This window comes from Oreochromis aureus, linkage group 20, assembly GCF_013358895.1.
Source record: "Oreochromis aureus strain Israel breed Guangdong linkage group 20, ZZ_aureus, whole genome shotgun sequence".
Lineage (NCBI taxonomy): Eukaryota > Metazoa > Chordata > Actinopteri > Cichliformes > Cichlidae > Oreochromis > Oreochromis aureus.
Window position 1 is genome coordinate 16,115,107 of NC_052961.1, and position 23,919 is coordinate 16,139,025.

The 23,919-nt window shown below is 40.1% G+C and overlaps 2 protein-coding genes across 3 annotated transcripts in view; one reads left to right on the plus strand and one right to left on the minus strand.

Annotated features, from left to right (window-relative positions):
• Positions 1 to 16,138, plus strand: part of si:rp71-79p20.2 (zinc finger protein 704) — a 38,421-nt gene extending 22,283 nt beyond the window's left edge. Inside the window, exons 4-9 of one of the 2 annotated variants that reach the window (XM_039604639.1) lie at positions 1,373 to 1,611; positions 4,175 to 4,275; positions 5,713 to 5,986; positions 6,991 to 7,131; positions 10,470 to 10,597; positions 11,751 to 16,138. In XM_039604639.1, the coding sequence (XP_039460573.1) occupies positions 1,373 to 1,611; positions 4,175 to 4,275; positions 5,713 to 5,986; positions 6,991 to 7,131; positions 10,470 to 10,597; positions 11,751 to 11,862 (995 nt within the window). In that variant the 3' untranslated portion in view covers positions 11,863 to 16,138. The remainder of the gene's footprint in view (positions 1 to 1,372; positions 1,612 to 4,174; positions 4,276 to 5,712; positions 5,987 to 6,990; positions 7,132 to 10,469; positions 10,598 to 11,750) is intronic. The other variant, XM_039604640.1, reaches the window with a different exon arrangement.
• Positions 16,139 to 19,115: 2,977 nt separating this feature from the next.
• zbtb46 (zinc finger and BTB domain containing 46) overlaps positions 19,116 to 23,919 on the minus strand; it is a 60,154-nt gene continuing 55,350 nt past the window's right edge. The window contains exon 6 of the mRNA XM_031745480.2: positions 19,116 to 23,521. Within this exon, the coding sequence (XP_031601340.1) occupies positions 23,081 to 23,521 (441 nt within the window). The 3' untranslated portion in view covers positions 19,116 to 23,080. The remainder of the gene's footprint in view (positions 23,522 to 23,919) is intronic.

Sequence of the window (23,919 nt, forward strand, 5' to 3'; positions counted from 1 at the left end):
GGGTGTTGCTTGATTACTCTGTGGTAAATCACAGTGGTTTTTATAAAAAATATCCATGGTTGTATGGATCCCTGTTGAGATAGTTTTTTTTAATGTAAGCTCCAAAACCTCCCCTTATATTTTTGTAACTTAAAAATTAAATTGTTTATTTATTTGTTTAGCTCCTGGTGGATTTGGTTGTTAAAAAAGTGACAGGTTTTGTTTTTATGAGTTGAGACAGGATTGGGTATCCTATTTTTATTTTTATATTTTTTTGTGTGAAAACACACAGTCCACTGAAGCCCCTTGATAATTCTGAAAAATAGTTTGATAACCCTTATCTCTTTATATTTATATGGGAAACAGTTATTGAATTGTAGAAGTTCTCTCCAAAATGTATGATATTAGTCCTTGCTCTGCGTTTTTCACTATAATTTGCCAGATTAAAAGTCAGATAAAGCCATTGTGATAATCAAGTCTTAAAGCACTATATAATTGATCAGCAAATTAACAAATGTATTGAAGGGTTTCTGGGCCTATACACTGGAAATTGTATAGTATTCATTCTGGGAAGTAAAGAAAGTTTGGACTCAATGGTTGAAGTTTCAGTATACAGTAGCTAAAAAAAATATGTGGTGTAGTAAAGAATCCATTGTTTTAGATATTATATAATTTGTGGAAATACGCTTGCAAGGTTTATAGATTAAGATATATGTTTTAATTTTTTTGTGACATTAGAATTGGGATTGTTTTGCAAGAGAGCCCCAATATTATGTTTCCAGTAATGCAAATTTAAAATTGAGAGGTATTATGAAAGAGTTCTGATAACAGATCAAGTTAAAATTGGTTGTCCATTCAAGGCCATCTCCTTGTGCACCCCCTGGACTGTTTTTTCTTTCTTTTCTTTTTTTTCCTTCAGGGCAGCTGTCCACTTAATTTGTGTCTGCAATGGCCACTGAATCTGGTCCAGTGTGCCAAAACTGCTGCCCTTCACATTGTTATTTTTGGGGAATGGAGAAAGTTGCAGGGAGGCAAATCTAATGAGGGGCCCATATGGTGAATGAAGATTGTTATGTTGTCTGGCCAAAAAGTGCTCTGAGCTGGCACTCTGGTATGCAGCATGGTCAGAAGATGACGGGAAGCGATCTGAAAATAACAGCTGTGTTGGAAGCTCAAAGCTGTCCTCTCATCCATGAGATGGCCAGATTTAAATCGGCTAAGTTTGCTGTTTTTATGGACCTGTTCTCAGAACTTCTATTTTTTTCTCATACCTCACTGGTTCACATTTGGCTCTTAGTTCATGGTCAGATTTGTATGTCTTCAAACATAAAACATCCTCATTTCAGTCACGTCTTGCCAATAACATTAAGTTGTTGTGTTGTATTAACTACAGCCCCCGAGCCGGCCGGCAGAGCTTGGAAAGAGGTGCTGTCAGCTAGCTACAGCAGTTCGACCAGCGGCAACTGGAGCTGGGATGCCAGTGACCATTCAGTCCCCTCCACTCCGTCCCCACCACTTTTAAACGATACCAACAAGAACTTCCCGCTCTCGTCCCAGGGTGATGATGGCAGTGAGGATGTCACAGAGAGCCCGCACTTCATGTTTGAAGACCCCATACCTCGGAAGCGAAAGGTAAAGATAAAAGCTTACGTCCTGACTTTCTTTCTTTCTTTCTTAACTTGGGCAGTTTTGTGGCATCCAAGCGGCTTGAAGCTTGAGGCAGTGGTGTCACACCTCTGAAGCTTCGACTTTGTTTGTTTTGGTCTCAACAGTTTTTTTCACCTGACTACACCTGATGATTACAGTTTGTGTTTAGATTTGGTGTAGGCTGCTGGGGGCTTCCCATAGTGCACTGAGCATTTCTTCTTCTTGACCTTTTTTCCCCTCTGTGTTTATACACCATACTGCATTTCCACAGCATGTATGTTGTCCTGTCTCACTCCTCTCACCCCCAGCTGATTGCAGCAGATGGCTACACTGAGTCTGGTTCTGCCGGAGGTTTCTTCCCATTAAAAGAGAGTTTTTCCTTCCTGCTGTTGCCAAGCCCTTGCTTTTAGTGGGTCGCCTGATTGCGGGAGTGTTTGCTGTATTATTGTAGGGTCTCTACCTCACAATATAAAGCTCCTTGAAGTGACTGTTGTCGACTTGATAAAGTTTCATAGAGAAGTTTAGTGTAAGTTTAAAAGAGGAAAAAGCAGATTAAATTTGAATTTTGAATAGGGAATAATCAGTGGTTCATCCACCCATCTGTCCATCCATTTTCTTAACCACTTATCCAACTTAGGGTCCCAGGGGCCAGGAGGCTATCCCAGCTGTTATAGGGTAAGAGCATTTAACACATGTCTAGGCTAAATATATAGAGTACATCCTGAAGATAGTAAATCAAGCTGAGCTTGTATACAAACAGCTCTGTGCCTTTCTGATTTTTAAGTACTAGGTAGGAGAGATAGAAAATCCACAACACAAACAGTCAAACATAAGCACTAGGCAGGTTAAATAAGCTCTTACATATGGCCTGCCACTCTCTGGTTGTGTGGACGATTGATTATGTTCTTGCTTTTACTTTACCTCCTCCGTTTTGTACCACAGAAGCAGTCCAGAACAGCAAAATGTTTTTGCTGTCAAGTAGCTTCCAATCGCCTTTTCAGTCCTTTCAGGGAAAGAGGTGGTAGGGTTTTGTACGAATGAAAGAAAATCGGCAGACGGTGTAGGAATGAACAGCAGGAAGTAAGCATGCAAGGGATGCATAAAAATGAGGGCAGTTGGAGGGTATAAAAACGGAAAGGAGAACTGATGCACAGGGTAGCAGCAGAAGGAGAAATCAATCTCAATATTTCCTCCGGCCATACGGTGACAAAGGAGAGCTCATATACTGTATATGTGGGAGTTTGCAATTGAGCCTCCCTGGAGTGAGGCAGCAGTGAAGATTATTTAGCTGCAGAATATATGAAAACCATAAAGACTCCAAGGACATGCCATTCTATAGATAAGCAGACAGGAAATTAAGTAGGATGATGCTGGGGCAAGTATAGAAAAACAAGTTGTGTGGAAGTGGGCTTAAAGGTTGGCTAATTTGCTGGTTAGCTTTGTGTTGTGACATAACTGTCACAAACTCTTAACAGCAACTACCCCCACTGGATTTTAGGCTGTCTGATTTTTGTGCAGGCATTGAATTAAGAGGATTATTTAACATGGCGTTCACTAGTCTTAATGTTACTGTGGTAAGAGGCAAGAAAAACGCTTTGAGAATTAAGTGATTTGTGATTGTTTGTAGGATTACAGATTAGCTTTGCTGTGTACTTTTTGTTGCAAACAGCTTCATGGGGTATGTGCATAAAGGTAGCATCAGTCAAAGAGTTTAGGAGTTTGGCCTCTTGTGTTTTTGAATACAGTTAGGGGTAAGTGTATGCAGTAGGAGTCAGTGAGAAGTAGTTCAGAGGAATAGCGGTGCAGGAGAAAGTTAATGTAACTATTGTTAAAAACCTGCTTTAATCTCCCTTCTCTTGCCCTGCTTCCTCTCTCTTGTGCCTCCCTCCCTCAGTTCTCTTCTTCTTGCCCTTTTTTCTCCAGAGGCTATTGGAAGGTAATAAAAGCACACACCCACCGTCTTTCACCCACTGTCTTTCATTAGCAGCAATGCAGGTCCCTGCCTGCTAAAGGGACAGCTGCCAGGGCCTGATATGTGGAAAAAGAAAATAAGTCAAAATAAAAAGTGGCAATCTATCTCTCATCAACTAACAGCTTCCCATTTAAATGAACTAAGGTCTTATGTTTTGTTCTTTTGTTGTTCTTTCTTTTGGTAAAATCACAAAAAAACAAGAGGATCAGCTATGAGAAAAATTTCCAAATTGCACGTCTAAGTTTTGTGAGAGGTCTTGAATGTTTTGTTAAACAGTGTGACCAGCCTTTTATGCAATCACCGAATTATTTCCTGTGCTATATATCCCCATTCCATCCCAAAGAGTTCCCACTGTCGCCTCTCTGACTTTATCCTTTCCTCTTTCTCAACAGAGCAGTTCTTATTGAGGTGGCGACACAGGCCATCCCATGCATAACAGTGTTATGCAGAAAATGTGTTCATTTATTTATTGTTTTAATTGCAGCTTGATTCACACTCAGAAACCAGAGCACAACTGCTAAGATTTTGCAACAGCCAGCTAACTTTAGTTTTGTTTTTGGTAAACGTCTCTTGCAGAACTCAATGAAGGTCATGTTCAAGTGCTTGTGGAAGAACTGTGAAAAGGTCCTCAGCACCTCCTCAGGGATCCAGCGACACATCCGCACCATCCACCTGGGGTTAGTTGGTAGTCATTACAAAGTAAACCCACACAGTGTTGAGTTACTGCCTTGGGGCTCAGCAGACCGTATCTGTGTAAAATATGACCAGATTACAGCTGCATATTCATGTTGTGCTGTCAGATGTTTAGAAAAAATGATTAAATGATTAGAAAATATCAGGCTCTCAAACATAGTTTTTTATATTGTGTGTATCATGCACTTAGCACCATGCTTTTCTTAGCTAAATACCTAAATATGCACGCACCACCGTCATGTGTTTTATAATCTCAAGAGATCACACGGATATTCTTTTTTGTGAAGCTGTCATTGTTTAAGGCTGTGTTTTCTGTTTGTGTTAGTAATCTCTTTTCTGCAGCTCCAGATAATACTCCCATACCTTGTGATTTTAAAATAGTGCGGTAAGACAAGAAAAGTGACACACATTGCCACAGTTTGGATGGTGTCCAACTGGGCTATTGAATTACTGTGCATCTGCACAGTTGCTCACAGGCACATTTGCTATCAAAAACCATTCAGCCATGGAGCGTATGCAAAGGTTTACAAGTTAAACATTTTCATTTTCTGGTAAGAATTTCTAACTGCTCAAAAATAAGATTTTTTTTAGGGGATTTAGACCTGCTGAGCAGATATAAATCCTTAAAATACAGGTTTTTAAGCTGACAACCAAGTATAGCAAAGATAAATGATCTGTCTCAAAAGATAGAAAGACTAAACTGATTACACGAAAAAAGGCAGTGCTTGAAGGAAGATTCTACATTCTTAAGCAAAGGGCACATAAAAGGTTATGTGAATATTACAAAAGGAAAAATGTTGTATAAATAGTATTCACATCACAAGTTTATGAAGGTGAATAATTATGACTGCAGCTGTGCATTGCCCAGTTAAGACCAATTCTTCACAGCTTAACCCATAATTTATTACAATGCATGGAGATGTTGTTTCTTTTGCAAGACATCACATTACATTATATATGGTCAACTGGCAATGATGAGTCATGCTGTGGCTGTTTTTGCTGTGCAGCAGGTACGCCTTGGGTAATCAGAAATCACTCCCAGAAGGCTTGAAAGTGATTTCATACCTTTATGCAATTCTAAGTTAAGAGAAAGAGACACTGTTACTCGAAGGATTATTTTGTCTTGTGGGCGTTGTACTTAGTTTTTGTTTTTGCTAGTTTAATTCCCAGCTTGTATGTTTAAGGACCTTTGTAGCACACTGGGTTATACTGCCCCCTTCTGTTGGAGAGAGTACCCTTTTTTTTTGTTATAATCAACAACTTGTCTATCCATGTTTATAGATGTCTATCTTGATTCCGTCATAATGTATTGAGAGCCTGTTTGTGGTTTCTTATCATTATCACTTGTATGTTTACAGTTTATCTTAAAAACCAATTTAAATGTTTATTTTAAATCGTGAATATGTAACCTTCCCCTGTAGGCGAAGCAGTGACTCTGACTACAGTGATGGAGAAGAGGACTTCTACTACTCAGAGATTGAGGTCAACATGGACAGCCTCACGGAGGGCTTGTCCAACCTCACACCCACCTCCCCAACCACAGCCGGTCCGCCGCCCATCTTCCCTCCACCACTCACCGATGTCCCTCACTCCAAGCACATCAACATGAATGGTTCGCAGTGCCACGCCCCTTCACTGCTCAGTCAGTCAGCTCCCTCCACACTCTGCCACATCCGCACTGACCATGCCTACCAGGTAATTCACATTCAGCGCGAGACAAGACACACAGAATAGCTGAAGCTGCATTCAAAACAAACAAACAAAAAAAAAAACCAAGACAAAACATTAAACATTTGGCATGTTACTAATCCAGGATTCAGTATTCTAATATGTGGAATGTGCAGAGGCAGTTTTTGAAATCAGTGAAAACAAACAAATAAATAAATGAATAAATAAAGAGGCCAGCGTGAGTTACTTAGCTCCTCCGCCAGTGTGGGAGTATGTAACAGGAGAGAATCAAAACTTTCTGGCAAATATTGACAGAAGTTCAAATGAAGAATGAAGTCCGAATCCAGTTTTTGGTCATTTTGATATCAGAAAAGTTTTACTCCTGTGTATTTTAGGTGTCTATGCCTTCTTAAACCTCTTCTCATTGGCCTTCCTTGCCTGTCTATGCGCCGTTTCTATTGACCCGTCCTTGAAAGTAAAATTACATGGTGTCAGCTGGAAGTTTGGTTAAAGTTTAAATACTTTAGGAATTCACAGAATTCAGTCCTTTTAATTGGCATCAGGTAGGATCACACTTTTAGTTGCTATGACAACCGAATACACATATAAAAGAAACTGCGATGTTTCTTTTATGCAAAGAAACTGAATAGGACTACTTCATTTTCTCTGTATTGTACTGTATGCGTACTCTTTTATTTATCCTAACTTCATACTCTTCCTGCTATTCTTTATACTGCCGTTTGTGCAATATTTTGTAAGTGCCTGCCAGTTTTGGTTGACTAAAATCTTCACTCAAATCTTTTTATTTGTGTGAATTAAAACATATTAGCAGTTTTGTTGTACATTTGTAATCAGTATTTAGTTTAAGGCACCTTTCAGATTGAAAGCTGAAGATATGCCTTCCTTTCTAATTTATACAACCTATTCCCTCTCTGATCTCTTATTTTCTGTTTCTCTTTGCTCATTTCCCGTCCCTTCTCGTTTCTGTTGTGTCTTCTCCTGGCTATGTGGGGTGGCTGTCCATGTTCCAGGCCACCGCTCCAGTGAGTATCCCAGTGGGTCCTGAGCTGGCTGGGATAGGCAGTGGTAATGGGATCGGGCCTGGAACTGGGACTGGCAATGGCATCAGTGTGTCGTGGCAGTCCCCTCCTGTCATTTTTAAAGGCATCCCGGTGAGTGAGGCTTTATCTCACAACCCTTTTAACTTCATCTTAACTTCTCCACTGCTCTTTTCATGGAAGCTTTTTTTCACTTTTTTGTTTTTCCCGTCCTTGCTTCTTTACGCTATGTTCTTTTATACAGAGAAGTGTCAGTCTTTGTTTCTGTACCTAAAGCAGTTTACGAGTCTGTTGGTTTCAAATGATCATTATCTAATACAATTTGTTTGCTCAGTGCAATGGCTATAACATGATACCAACAGAGTTTACCACCACTTTGAATGAAGGCTCGATTACACAACCAGCAAAAGAGTTCTTTTGTCTTCCACTGTACAGGGAGTGCAGAATTATTAGGCAAGTTGTATTTTTGAGGAATAATTTTATTTTTGAACAACAACCATGTTCTCAATGAACCTGGAAAACTCATTAATATCAAAGCTGAATGTTTTCAAGTAGTTTTTAGTTTGTTTTGCAGTTTTAGCTATTTTAGGGGGATATCTGTGTGTGCAGGTGACTATTACTGTGCATAATTATTAGGCAACTTAACAAAAACAAATATATACCCATTTCAATTATTTATTTTTTACCAGTGAAACCAATATAACATCTCCACATTCACAAATATACATTTCTCATTCAAAAATCAAAACAAAAACAAATCAGCGACCAATATAAAACCTTTCTTTTTAGAGGAGACTCAAAAGCCTGCCATCCATGGATTCTGTCAGTGTTTTTCTGTTCACCATCAACATTATGAAGCAGCAACCACAGCCTCCCAGACACTGTTCAGAGAGGTGTACTGTTTTCCTCCTTGTAAATCTCACATTTGATGATGGACCACAGGTTCTCAATGGGGTTCAGATCAGGTGAACAAGGAGGCCATGTCATTAGTTTTTCTTCTTTTATACCCTTTCTTGCCAGCCACGCTGTGGAGTACTTGTCTGCATGGAGCATTGTCCTGCATGAAAATCATGTTTTTCTTGAAGGATGCAGACTTCTTCCTGTACCACTGCTTGAAGAAGGTGTCTTCCAGAAACTGGCAGTAGGACTGGGAGTTGAGCTGGCTCCATCCTCACGGTTGCTGCCCCCATTTGCTCATCTTTGACATACCAGCCCAAACCAGTACTCCACCTCCCACTACCTTGCTGGCGATTGAGTGGGACTGAGCTCTCTGCCCTTTGAATCCAGCCACGGGCCCATCCATCTGGCCCATCAAGACTCACTCATTTCATCAGTCCATAAAAGCAGAAAAATCAGTCTTGAGATATTTCTTGGCCCAGTCTTGACATTTCAGCTTGTGTGTCTTGTTCAGTGGTGGTCGTACTCAGCTTTTCTTACCTGTCACGCCATGTCTCTGAGTATTGCACACCTTGTGCTTTATGGGCACTCCAGTGATGTTGCAGCTCTGAAATATGGCCAAACTGGTACACCAAGTGGCATCTTGGCAGCTGCACGCTTGACTTTTCTCAGTTCATGGGCAGTTATTTTGCGCCTGGTTTTTCCACACGCTTCTTGCGACCCTGTTGACTATTTTGAATGAACGCTTGATTGTTCGATGATCACGCTTCAGAAGCTTTGCAATTTTAAGACTGCTGCATCCCTCTGCAAGATATCTCACTATTTTTGACTTTTCTGAGCCTGTCAAGTCCTTCTTTTGACCCATTTTGCCAAAGGAAAGGAAGTTGCCTAATAATTATGCACACCTGATATAGGGTGTTGATGTCATTAGACCACACCCCTTCTCATTACAGAGATGCACATCACCTAATATGCTTAATTGGTAGTAGGCTTTCAAGCCTATACAGCTTGGAGTAAGACAACATGCATGAAGAGGATGATGTGGACAAAATACTCATTTGCCTAATAATTCTGCACTCCCTGTAGATAGTGGTAGCTTTCCCACTGGTAGGAAAAATTGGAGCTGGAAGAAGGAGCAGAGTAATTATGGAAAGGCAGTTTCCTCTGTTTTCTCACGGTTGTTTTGCAGAGAACTTTTAAGTCATGCTCGTGCCAGTGTCTGAACCACACAAATGCAAAATTTCAATGTCATTTGTATATTTGTGATAAACCTGTGTATGTTTTATAGTTGTTGCACAGTACACCGCTCCACAAGGTGATCTTGTTGCTCTTAGTAATCAAAAACAGTGAGAAACGTAGACATAAAAAATTACTTTTTAGATTGGTATTTTGTTTTTGTCTTTTGATTTTTATTTTTTTTTTAGTATATGAAATGAACATTAATTCTGCATTAAAATGCAAAGAAAAGACTGCTATTTTTACTTTTCACTTCAGAAATATATGTAATTTGCCAAAGGGTGCTCAGACCACTGAACAGTATGTTCACCTGCCACTTTATTAGGTACGCCTTGCTAGTACTGCGTTGTTCTCTTTTGTCTGCAGAATTGCCTGGTTTTTTATGGCATAGATTCAATGAGGTGATGGAAACATCCCTGTGAGATTTTAGTGCATATTGACATGATGGCATCCTACGGTTGCTGCAGATTTGTTGGCTGCACATCCATGATGTGAATCTCCACCATATCCCACTACCTCTATTAGATTGAGATCTGATGACTGTGGAGGCCCTTTGAATACAAAGAACTCACTGTCCTGTTTAAGAAACCAGCATTATCTTACTGGAAGCAGTCATGATAGAATTGGTTCACCAGAATCCTGAAGAGATGGACGTGATCAGAAAACAATACTCAGCAATACTCATGTCACGCTGTTTTAGTTATGATTAGTTTGATACTATGGAACCCAAAGTGTCCTGAGCAAGTATAGCAACACACCATTACACCATCAGTAGCAACCTGAACTGTTGATGTAATATTAATATTAATAATTTAGATTTGTATAGCACCTGTAAAGAAACCCAGGACACTTTACAAAAGAGTATAAATAAACAAAGTCTAGAGGTTGAAGGCTTTGTTGAAATGATGAATTTTAAAAAGTTTCTTAGGAGTCCAGTTATAGAAGGTGGCATGCTTTCATGCTATTTAAGCCAAAATCGGACTCTACGATCTGCAGGCAGCAGAAATTGGCAATCATCAGACCAGCTGACATTGTTCAAATCTTGTGTATCCAATTGTTCTTTTTTGTCCTATTATTAACTAACAGGAGTGACACGGTGTGGTCTTGTGCTACACTAAGGTACTGTAGTTCATTAAGACGAGCAGAAAACTCAAGGTTGTTTCTTTCTGTATTTCAGCTGTCATCATTATGTGGTTGTAATTGCATAAACCTCATGTGTCTGTTCAATCAGTATTTGATAACTGATCATTTCTCTTGATGAAGCTGGTCTTCTCTGTGTCAGTATGATATTGAGCAACTGACTTATGACTCTTTTACAGGGGGCTACAACTCATGTTCGTACAGTTAGCATTGGAGAAAAGCGGCAGCCAGCACCTAGCGCACACACCACTGTTAACAAGAACCATCCACTGATTACGCCATCGCCTAAATCAACACAAGGAGCCAGGTATGCATCCACAATTTACTTTGAGTGCTGATTAAGTCTGGTTGAGTCAAAGTACTAAAAGTACTTTTGCTTCATAGGAAGAACGTTTTGGATTTTAAACTGTTGGTCATCTGGTGCTTTTCTGTGTGTGTGTGTGTGTGTGTGTGTGTGTGTGTGTGTGTGTGTGTGTGTGTGTGTGTGTGTGTGTGTGTGTGTGTGTGTGTGTGTGTGTGTGTGTGTGTGTGTGTGTGTTCTAAAGGTGTTATAAATTGGCTATAGGTGTGGATGGGAGTGTAAATGACTAGCTCTTTCTCTCTGTGTTTGCAGATTCAGCATTTGGTATCAAATGTGAAATCTTTTCTTTCTTTTGCATTTTTTTCTTACTTTTGCTTACAAATGTATACAGTAAAAAACATGTACGTAGCATCTGGGCCACCAGATGGCGAAAGCTGTGGTTGCTAAAAGACTTGTGGTTCTATAGAACTCTATGGGAAAATGAAATGGTATGAAACTGCGTAGTCATTGGCTAACAACTTGTAAAACACAAGTCAATAGCTGACAAAGCACATGGTTTCACAGTTAGACGTGCCCGTCCTTGTCAGATGGTGAGAAACGCTCATTTCGAGGGTGTAAAACTGGACTTCAGAAACCAGTTGGTGACGTCATGGTAGCTACGTCCACCTTTTTTAATTGTCTATGCTTTCAACACACTTTCCATTAGTTCCCTTAGAGGAGTCTGCAGGAAGTCCATGCAAACTCCTCAAGCTGGGAACTAAAATGAAAAATTGTGGCTATTGTAGCTACAAAGCTATTATCTTTTCAGTGGGTCACAGTAGGTTAAATGAATAAAACTATAGCTGCTTGCACTAATATACTTTCTGAAATGTGAATGTGATTACATTTGTACCAGTGTGATGTTATTGGGCTGAAGCCTGCGTTACTCTTCAAGGTGCTGAACCATGTCAGATATTATATGTGTATAGGTATGATAATATCGGCCTCTTCAAAAATGGTGTTCTTGTACTGAATCACATTTATACTGAATTATTTAAAAGAGAGATACTATACCTACTCACCTTTAAGCACATTGTTCGTAAATGTATGCTGTTTGCCCATGTGTGTGTCTGGATGTCTATGTGCATGTCCTTATGCTGTCACATCTGCTGTTACCAAGGAAACCCCGTGGGGAGGCGAAGAAGTGCCGAAAGGTGTACGGCATGGAGAAGAGAGACATGTGGTGCACAGCCTGTCGTTGGAAAAAGGCCTGTCAGAGATTCACCGACTAATAAAGTCCCCTTCCTCGGTCTGCGATATGAGCTCTTCCCCGCTAGGAGCGACAGCGAGGTGGACACTTCCACTGAGGAAATAAGGGGAGTCTCTTCACAATGGAGTTCTCAGCACTGCTTCCTCCAGCCCAGCAGGGGGTTTCGCCTTCACTCTTTTCCGTTTCCAAACACAAAGACAAAACAAAACTGATGCTTCAAAACAAACATTTAAAAAAAAAACTTCTCGAGAGAGAGGGGAAAAAAAAGAAATCTTTATGCAGGTTTGGATACTTTGTTCTAAGACTGAAACATTTTCACTCTGTTGAGTTAAGGAAAAAAAGAAACATTTAAATTCGATTATAAGCCTTCTGATTTGAGTTTTTGTTTTCAAATTGCTTCAACTCAAGGCATTGTTTAAAGACTACAAATAAGCTTTTGGGTATGCTCTGTTGTTTATCAGAAGAGCATCATGCAAGCTACTGTTTTTGAGTCGGATCATGGGTTAACACCTGATGTGCTTTGTAAGACCTCTGTAGCATATCTGTTTCTCAGTGTCACTGTTTAAGGGACTCCAAACCTACCAGGTGCAAAAAGCCTGTTCACTTACAGCCAGCATTTTTGGCGTAAGCTCTACCATCTCTGTCTTCAGCAGTCTGGCTGACTGCATGTCGAAATGCGTGTTGTCCAGTATGAAACAACTAGTTTGTTACGCAGATTCAGAGTAGCCAAACAGCTATATTTGTTTTGCAAAGCTGCACAAAAACCCTTCACACTAAGTGGTACAAAAATATTTCCTGTGATGCACCAAAATGTTTTCAAGATATGTATTTCCCTCTGTTCTTCTCTCTACTTTTAGAAATATGCACCTTCTTTTAAAGTATCACGGTAACAAAAAAAGTGGACATCTGTTTCTTATACTGTGTAGTTTATTTTCAGCAATGAGTTGCTGACGCAACAAGTAGACTCACTGTGCAATTGGCAGAGTTGCAGGATTGATTATCATCTGTCTTGCTTTGTGGTTTAGTTGAGGCTGAAAGGCTGATAGTTTTCTCTTCTAACAGCTGATGCTCTTAAAGAGATTGTTTACCACAACGATACGTGAATGAGAACTGCCCTTTGAAACTTTAACTTACAGTCTGACTTATTATCTGACTTGATTGCCACCTGATGATGACGATCAGGCGTTCTAATTCATTTTCTTACAGTTTTGAGTGGACAGGTTACTCACTCTGCCATATTTGGAATAGTTAGCATTAACCAGCATTGCACACCAGAGTTAATTTCATACATCTGAAATTATCTTTTGCTCTGGTGTAACATTTGGAAATAAATAAGCAGGATTAAGTCAAGTCAGTGCAGGGCAGGGTTTTTGTAGATTGACTGATTTATGTAAACAATTAATGTAGCAATATTTTACCAAAATGAAGTCTTACTTTTCAGATTAGGCCTATAAGAGTAAAAGAGAGGCCAAGGTTTCCATGCTTTAGGTTAAATATAAGTGGTAGATTTTTAGAAGGTTAAATTCTTTATTGTTCGTTTTTTCCCCTCAACCTAATCCTTTTAAGGATGTTTTACATCACAACTGGAAATTTAAAGTAAATGGTTACTTCTTAAAATCCCATTTATCTCAAATAAGCAACAGAGAGCAAAATAAAAACAAGATATTTTTTAGTTCGTCCCTGTTTAAAGGTTAACTAGCTTTAAATTGTGAACTTCAAGGGCAAAAAGCACTTGTAATTGACAAATAAATGACATGAGTAGTCTATGTAGTGATCTCTTTTTGATATTATTTAAAAAAAAAAATCAGGAACAATTTTTAAGAGTGCATTATTATTTACGCTTATTCCCCTTCCCCCATTCATAGTGTACATCTCATCAAGTTCCTCAGAGCTGGCTGAGGTGGTTTTTAGATTTAAATGACTGAGATGAAAGATAATCTTCTAAAGATACTTCTCATTAACCATTGAGCCAAATAAAAGTACTGACATTCTTAGTGACAAAATAAAGATTTCTGGCAAAACTTCACCTATTTTCAAAGGTCACAGAAAAGAAGGTAAAGTCTGAAAGTAAGGCGCCATGAGCCCTTGTAGTATGTAGAATAGCTTTACTTTTTGACCGATGTGACTGTTGAAAGTGTTGCTGGATCTTCTGTGCAGTTTGTAATATCTATTCTTTGGACTGCTAATTCTGATACAACCCAACTCCATTAAGAAGAAAAAACTTTTAACGGGTAACTATGTTTCTCTCAGAGACAGATAAAACGGATGTATATTTTTTTCCTTTTTCTTTTTTTTGAGATTCAACTTTGTGTTTATTTTTAGCAGATTTTATATGCAGCTCTGCAGCATGCCCCCGACTCTCTAAGCGACACTGCCGTTACCTGATCTCAGTAGAAATGTATGACAAACAGAGTGCCTGTCCTCCGTATGAGAATGCCATCTTTGAGCAGTCTCCTTGACTGAGGTGCAGGATGACTTCAGACATCTGTCGCCATAGAAACACCTGTGCTGTCCTTTGTCATCGCAGAGTCGCATGTGCTGTCTGCTGTTGGCTGATGCCACCTTAGAGTGAGAGAAACAATTATTTTATCTCCTGAGTTTTGGAGTTCACTCACTTACAAAGAAATAAACTAGTTTTTATGGTAATTACATTTTAATGTAATTAAAAAGAAAGAATATCAACCAAAAAAAACCCAACAACAACAAAAGTTTACATGCAAACTTTTATGTAAATCACATTACATAAAAGTTTGCATGTAAAACATGACTTAGTACTTGATGGACAAACCCTTGTTGACAAGCACAGCAGTAAGAGGTTACTTGTAGTTGGTCACCAGGTTTGAACACATCTCAGGAGAGATTTTGGATCACTCCTCTTTACAGAAACTCTAAATTCATTCAGTTTTCTCGGCCTCTGTTTGGCACTTTAAAGCTCAGTTTCAGCTTCAGTTCCCTCCACAGATTTTCTCTAGGACTGAGGTCTGGAGACTAGCTAGGCCACTCCATTCATTTGTTGCCTTGGCGGTATATTTTGGGTCATTGTCATGCTGCAAGACTCATCCACGAGCCATGTTCAGTGTTCTGGCTGACTGATGGAGGCTCTCTTCCAAGATTTTACAGTACACAGCCTCGTCCATTGGCCCCTTTAATGCGGTGAAGTTGCCCTGTGCTCTTAGCAGAAAGAGAGCCCCAAAGCATAATGTTTCCACCTCTGACTGTGGGGATTGGTTTTCTTTGAGTGATACTCAGCATTTCTGTTCCTCCAAACATGATGTCTCACTGCAGCACTTTCTCCAAAGCCTGTTCTGAATCACTTAGATGTTCACTGGCAAACTTAAGATGGGTCTGTACATGTGCCTACATGAGCAGGGGGACCTTGTAGGTGCTGCAACATTTCAGTCTATTACAGCTTACTAGTGTGTTACCAATGGTATTCTTGGTGACTGTGATCCCAACTGTCTTCAGATCATTAATAAACTCTTGACGTGTAGTTTTGGGCTAATCCACCACCTTTTTCATGATCATCTTCATGCTGTGAGGCAGGATCATGCAAGGAGCTCCAGACTGAGGGCGATTTAGTCATTTTATATTTCTTCCATTTCCCAACATTCACACCAGCAGTTGTCACTTTCTCACCAACCTTCCTACTGATGGTCTTGTAGCTCATTCCAGCCTAGTGCAGGTCTAGTGCAGCCAATCAGTGGAGATAAAGGAGTATCTCTAACTAGCCAATCTGTTGGAGCCAGAACTCTGGCTGGGTTGTAGGAGATGTTTATTGCACTCACTGATTGCAAATAAATTTATGATGTTTATGTAATGTTGGTTTTTTTGGGGGGGATTTTTTGTTTTGGGGGTTTTTTTTGTTTGTTTTTTTGGTTGGTTGGTATTCTCCCTTAAATATTAGCCACTGTTTATTTCTTTGTAAGTGAGCAAACTTGTAAATACAGCAAGGAATCAAATAATAATTTCCCCCACTGTGTATGGTAGCACTTCCCCCTTCAAGCATTAAACACACACAAGCACTTATTGTTGTTATTGAACATTAATTTCCCCACCTTTTAAGAGAAAAAAAAATTCCTCCCGATAAAGCATTACTCCAGTGGCATCTCACATAAGCTAGGTCAGCAGGCCTCTAAAGTCAGAAATTTAACCGTTTCACCAAGTGCCAATGAAGAGAACACAAAAAGGAAAAGATATACTGAACTAATCAAGTTGCACTAGGTTGCACTGTGCAAAGACGTGTTTTTATAACTGAAAATTTTATATACGAAACTTTTTAAGTGAAAGGGGTATTTTGTTTTGGGTGGGGTCGTGGGTGGGAGGGGTATCGTCACTGCCTGATGGAATAAATGGGGTGTCAGGGGCAGGGGTCGCGAACCTCTGCGGTTCCCCATTATTAGCACGTGATCCTGAGAGTCAGTGTCTTGCACTCTGTGTCAGAGTTGTTGTACTAAACACGGCAGTGCTGCCAGCTTTAGGAGCGTGGTACTGGAAGTACAGTGAGGTACTCGGTAGTCACTTTGCCTTTCCTTGGAAGAGTGCCAAGGGATGAACGCAGCACCAGCCTTGTCTCAGTGATGGGAAAACACCAGTTTTAGCCAGTAGCTACACATTATCAGCTTGATAACAAATGTTTTACAGTGTTTTATTGCCTGGAGTTTCTTTTCACAATACTCAAACTTTTTATCCACAAAGCTCAGCCTTGTGCTTCCTTTACTTAAAAACAAGTTCCTGCTTCTTTACATTTTGCTGAAAAAAGTAACATGTACATATGTTATTAGTGCTGGATACCACTTTTTTATTTTGTATCCTTGGTTGAGCTTTGGGTTAGTGTCAAATGCACCCCATTTTAGCTCTTTCTCTCTCTCTCTCACTCTCTCTCTCCTCCCCATCCACAGTGCAAGCACTTTCAGATTCCACCAGCGGGGGTTACAGGCCAGTGCTTTAGCTGGCAGAGAATGGGACTTTTAGCACATGTTAAGCTAGTATGACCCTCTGCCTGCCACAGAGGCAGGTTTTTTGTTTTTTCTTAAGTTGCACTAAACTGGGCTGTGAGGGTAAGTCCCTAGACTTGTTTTATTTGGAGTTTTGTTCTTTGAGTGAATCTTGGGTAAAAACATGGGTACAAAATTGCTCTTGTGTTACAGATCTTAGACAAGAGAACATTTGTGGTGATAAGATCAGCCGTTACCCCTTTTCAGCTACATAATGAGAGATAGAGATTGAAGTTGACCGTTTGTGGGTGTGCACATTTGCAGTAGATGGAAAGCAGTGACGATATAGATGGTTTTTTGCATTTTCAGGGCTTTCTTGTACATATGCAACATAAAGAGAACCGTGAGGTTGTTTTTTTTTTCATATATCGCTTTTCTTTTGTTTGTTGTAACTGTCAAATGAAAAGGAATTTTTTTTTACAGTACAGAATGTTTTTCTTTCATTTTTAAAGTTGTTTGAGAAGCTATAGTGAACAGATTCAATGTATATTGTAGCTTAGAGGCAAAGGGGAGAAAAACAAAACATGTTGAATGTAAAACCTATAAAAAAAAGTATAAAGTCTTTTTTTTGTTGTTGTTGTTGTAATAGTTGCTGGCTAGTTTTTACTGCCTGTAGTGAACCTTTAACATGTCCTGATTTTTGGTATCCAAATCTTTAACACCCACAGACAGCTGTTGCCGCAGTGCTAAATCATATAAAATGGCACGACCTTGCAGTATTGCTTTACTATCCTATTTTGTGCAATGAGACGCTTTACAATGGAACAAGAACTAACTTGCTTTTTGGTGACGTTCACACCGTTGCTGTTCTTTTACCCTGGCATTTTTTTGTTTTTCTGAATATGTGTGGTTATCATTGTCAGAGGTGTTGTTTGTGGATTTGATGTTAAGTTTTTTGTTAGGCAGGATAACCTTCGTCATGGGGCACCATGGACATTTTTGATCCTGCCTTGCACATTCCAATAGACGGCATGCTTTTAGTGTCTTCCAACTGCTCACTTAAAAACAAACAAAACACACAAAAAAAAATCCTCTCCACTTCCTTTTTACTACAGCGATTTCCCCAATCACCTTTCACACTTCCTGTTCTTGTCCTGTCCAGCTTTATTGTGGTCACACCCAAGCCTTTACCCAGTATATTAAGCTAAACTAAACCCTTGAAATGTGCATCAGAAAGCCTTTGTTTTGTTGTTGTTTTGTTCTTTTTTTTTTTTTTTTTTTTTTTTTTCAATTACGTCAAAATTGATGTGGTGCTTTTGTGAATGTCGTATGTAAACCAGCAGCAGCAAAGCCAATAGATCTCCTTCCAAATCAAATGTAATGCATTGCAATGGCAGCTCTACACAGTTCTCTGCTTCTTCTACTACTGTGCTGTATTGTTTGTCTGGGCGTTTATCCCGTCTGTCACTTCTCTCTCATCCGATGACCTTTTTTTTCCCCCATACCATCTCGTGTTTTTACTGAGCCTTACGCTGGCTGGCATCAAAACCAACCTTTGCTTTTTATTTCTCTCTCGATTGATTGATTGACTGATTGATTGATTCATCGTCTGGTTGAGTTTGAGGTTATTTTGCATGTCTAGTATCGCTCATTTTTCCCCCTTTTTTTTTTTTTTTTTTTTTTTTTTTTTTTTTTTGTTAGGAGATACAACACTGAAGGGTTTTATGTGTTAGATTTCCCCTCCAAGTATCCAGTAACCCAAGGCTGATGTAGTCTGTTTTTCACCAGATGTAAAAAATGCTCATTGCAGCCCGTAACACACACAAACACACAGTGCTAAGAGCATTTTGTGGGAACCTTGACGTCAGTCTTGGGTCTTCACTGGAGGGCAAGATTTCTCCTGTGTGTGGGCTTGGCCTCTGGTCCTCATCAGCAGTCCCACGCACATGGAGGAAGCACTTTCTGAGGAGTGGTGCACTCAAGGAGTATTTGTGTGAATGTCAAGCTTATGACGAGAGCTTGGAAAGATGGATGAAACATGTATGATGTTGATAATGTGATCTTTGTGATGTAATGTGACAGAAAGGAAAATAAAACCTAAATGGAAGCAGCTTTGTCATCGGGTTCATTTGTGTATATGAAGATGAGTGTGACTATCGAAGTGTAAGTTTATGATGAGCAGTCTTTCAAAGGCAACAGAATGGATTCATTCCTTCTGCTTTTGCTACCTCGGCTGTCTTTTGACTTGTGTATTCCTCCCCCTTGTGGACAACAGGTGGTGTGACAGCACCATTGCTATCAGCTGTGTTCATGAAAACAAAAGGCACAGCACACACTGGTCACTTCTTTACAGCAGCAATTTCAAAATTTATTGAGACTGATTGGTTTTTGCAAATAATAGTCAAGCTAATTCTTCCACTAAACATGAATTAGAAAGAGGCTTGGACGGCTGGCGGGCCTGTCCCAACATCAAAACAGGAGGCTCATGGTTGACTGTAAAAATGTTTTGTGATCAGTACTATCAACCAAAAAAATATCAGCACAAGAGCACTTAAAATCTGCCCAAAACAAAACGGGTGTAAAAACAGGACAGGTTTTTTTTGATTATTTAGCACATTTTGTTACAAACACAGGATTATGATAATATAAAGTCAGCATCATATTGAACAATATTCCCAATGAAAATAAACAAACCTCAAGCTTCAAGTGCGACCTTTTACAAATCAGAGACCCTCTGAAACTTGAGGGAGAAAATAAATAATATATAATAGTAATATAAATTTATATATATGAAGGTATACACACATCACTCTTAGTAGAAGAACAAAATCTAAAGTAAAAAGCGCCAATTTTGAAATATAGTATAATATAGATATACCCATATCTATGGCTTCATGATTTGCACGTGTGAATCAAGCTATACAGGCTAAATGAGGATTGCAATTTGTACATGTCTAAGAATACCCATATTCATCTGCAATAGAGCAAAAAAGTTCCAGTTTTGCATCGTGTGGAATGAGACAGTTGTGTGCAGATGCCGAAGATGCCGCTTTGGTATGACAAAATGAACATAGGCATGCAGTTAAGACCACAGAATCAGGGCACAAAAGGTCATCAACACACGGTGGGAAGGAGAATCTGGTCGCCCATCATGATTTGTCTCTTTGAAGTTTTCAAAATCCTCGAACGTTTTGGCCCTCTAATCTGATCGGTCGCATCTCGATAATCTCTATCCATTGAGTTACAAATATTCAGTCATCTCTTGGAAACAAACACTCTCGCAAGCACACAGGTGAAATGTCATTGAGGCACATATTGAGGGGTTGATGGCAGACGTTTTCCTGAAGTACAACCCAGAATGAGGAAGAAGACGTACAGTACAGATCGTGAGAAGAGCGCGGGGGCCGGGGGAGTCACGCATACATCCAGATGCCTCTCAGGGGCCAAAACAGCACCACAGGACAGAGATTTGCCACCGATTATGGGCTCCTTCCACACCCACCATTGACATTCATAAACATATTCTACCCCATTGTCTTTCTTCTTTTTTTTTCCACCCCAGAAAAGTACAACTGTTTGATAAATGGGTCAAACAAAAGCACAATAAATAATGCAAATAAAATAAAGACATCTGTCAGACATAAAGAAAGCATCACAAATCTCACTGTACTGAGAGTCTCTCAGCAGGGGCTGATGGGAAGTGCAGTCCATGGCACCTACAGAAGAGGCCAAATGTGTGCGACCAGCACTGGCAACAAAATGTTTCCCAGAGTTACTATTGCAGCACTCTTTCCCTTTATGTAAATGAACTAGGGTCATGTAGGAATACAGCATGTGGACTCAACGCTCTACTGTCTGATAGACGTGTTTCGTCTGCACACTGCATTTCTACTTGATTGCGTGTCATCGAAGGTGTGAGACACAGTAGTAGCCAGAAAAGAAAAAAAAGAATCAGCCTGGTTTTAAGATGCGGTCTTCAAAAGCTAGCTGGTCCTTTCACACAGCCCTTCATATTCACAACAATACCATAACGTGCACTTTTTTTTTTCCAAACTGTGACAAATAGTGACAGGTTCAAAAAAATAAAAACAACCCAACAAGGAAACTGTTTACCACAACAATAAATCCAGAAGCACCTGCACACACAGACCGTGAAACAAAAGCACTTTATGTATACAAATTACTAGATTGTTTTTGGTTCGATATTAATCAATTAGTGTACATTAGTGATGCAAAAGCATGTGCTGAATACATGTTTCAATCAATATCTAACAGAGATGTTTGACAGTGAATGTGTTTTTCCCCCTTGGTAAAAAAAAGAAAATAAAATAAAAATAAAAGCAAATACGACAGAGAAAGCGTAAACTGGCACAATAAAAGATTGATAAAAGCCCCATGGCTTGCTGTCCACAACAAGGCAAAGTATAAAAGCTTTTTTTTTTCTTATACAAGATATAAAATATCAAAAAAAAAGAACACACAATAAAGCTTAGCATCCAGCACTTAATAATAATTAATAATAGTAACATCAACAACAAGTAATCATAGTTCTGATATTCATAATAATAAGACATGTCATCTGACTCACTTGAATTGTCAACTTTGCTGAAAACAAACAAACTAAAAAACAAAACAAAACATGGAAATAATCTTAAGAACTGAATATAGAATATCTTTTGGACACTGGACACTCATCCTTGCATACAAGCAGCCATCCTGTTCCACTCAACACGTACAGAGAGGGCGAGAGCAAGGGAAAGACTTCTGAAAATTAGGAATCCACAAATAAACAGTTTTCTCAATAAATAGCTGTCAAACAAAACAAAGTAAAATTACACTCTCTGCAAATAGCTAACTCTGAATTTCAAGCACAATTCTGCAATTCTTCTTTTTTAACCTTGCAAAGCCGGAGAAAGCATATCAGCAAAAGAATCGTGGAAAGAGTCTGCATATTCTGATTCCAGCAAGTGGAGTTACATGACTGACTTAAAACACACGCACGCACGCGCACACGGCAAACGAACAAACCCAAAAAAATTTACACAAAGGCAGCTCCTCCTTAAGTGTGAGAGACTTAGCTCTCAGGTCCTATCGTCACAACCTCCAGTGTGAGAGAATCTGCACCAGAGAAAGCGAGAGAGAAGGAAAGAGTTATTAGTGTAGAGCATCCACTGTGTGCTTGAATTGATTTTAAAAACAGGAAGCAGAAACTGATGTCCACTCTGTGGGTGGAGACGGCTGAAACGCTAAAAAGCATCTTTCGGTCTCTCTGTCTCTCTCTGTCTCGCACAGCCTACAGTCCCCTTTTAAATTTCCACCAAAAAAAACCCCAAAACCAGAACAAAACTTTATGTACATTTCTCAAAACTCCAGTATTTCTCGGAATGGATCAATAGAAACCAGGCAGTAAACTTAAGTGAAGAAAAGATTAAGGACCCCACTGAAAGGCATAGGCTATATAAACAGCAATCTGCACAAAGATTCAGTGATTTCTATTTCGTGATAACAGTCAAGAGGACATAAAGTATATCCTTAAAGGTAGGTGCGGTCACCGAGTTGTTTAGGTAAGTAAAGATCAGATCAAAAATGTAAACCACGGGTTCAGGGTATTGATAGGAGTCAGTTGTCATTAAAGTGCAAGTCTGTGGCAGTAGGACTCAACAATGTGCCATTGGGCTGCCCGGTCCTCTGACACACGTAGCTTTGCAATAGATTTAGACCCCCCCTTCACTCATAGGGAGACACTTTTCCCAGAAGCATTATAGTCATAGTTATAAGACCAAGACAGCCTTCCTCCTGGCTATTTCCCTACACTGTCAGTGATCCATGATTTCCATGATGATTGTGATGGCAAACATACATAGCAGTCTGGCGTTGGCCATGTCCTTGGCAGCGCCGCCGTTGATTCCTGTTTTGACAGAGTAGAAAACTACTGGACTCTGGCCTGAACCCTCGAGAAAAATAACACAAAAACACTGCATCAGAAGTAAAGGAGGTAAGCAGAAAAAGCCTTGCACTGAGCCATCTCTTCCTCTACTATGGCAGTCAAGGTTGAGAAGAGCGTGCGTGTGTGTGTGCGTGTGTGTGTGTGTGGTAAAAGTGTGTGTATGTCGGTATGTGTGCGTTTGAGTGTTACTCGTAATGGTATTAGATCATTGTCGCGCATCACCCTACAGCATTTCCACTCAAAGGAAGGCCTGTCCCAAGTGGGACGAATGGGTAAAGAGAGCAGAGGATTCTGCCTGAGAGATCGCAAAAGATCTTCAGAGATCGGTCGATGGGCCACTAACAGGAGCCGGACAGACTCTATGAGATCCAGGCAAAGTCCTTCTCGCTCCCATTCTGCTGCTCCCCCTCCTGTGCCGAGGAGTCACTCTCCTCTTTCTCATTGTCCAGCGTTCCGTGCGTCTCAGCGGTCATCCCTGAGTCCTTCCACTTCCCTCTGTCTTCCTCCCCTTCTCCCAGCATCTCTCCGTCCCCTTCGACCATCATCTCCTCCTCCCCTTCTCCATCTCCATCACACTCTGCTTGGTCATCGTGGAAACGGTCACCAGGATACAGCTCCTCCTCCGGAGAGATATCGCCACCCACCTCACCATTGTGGTCCAGGAGTGCGGCCATGCCTCTGCCAGAGCAATCAGCGCAGACGCCGTGGCGGCGGGAGCCATGCTTGATTCCAACACTGGCTGCTGACATGAAGACTCGGCTGCAGACTTTACACACGTACTTCTTGTCTTTGCTGTGGACCTGTGGGATGGAAACACAACATTTTTGCAAAATTTTTAAATTCCAAGTGGAAGAGCAAAAACTTGCACCAAAGTTAAAGGGTCCAACTTTACAGCTGAAACTGAATTTGAATCCATTCAAATTACAACTGCAGCAATATGCTAGAGACTGAATAAATAAAGAGGAGAAGGAATACAATTTATTTGCTGGCAACAGGTGACTGCCAGGGGGGTCATTGACCAGTCTGTAGACCTGTGTGCATGGGGCTTTAGCAATTTTCATTTGCAATCAACCTCCAGCAGCCACTCATAACCAGTGCGGAAATACAAATGTTTTCACTCACGATCGGTGATTATGAGATGGTCTTGGACCACTCTTTAGGTCTCTGTGACTGGGGCCTTATTTACTTAAATTGTGAG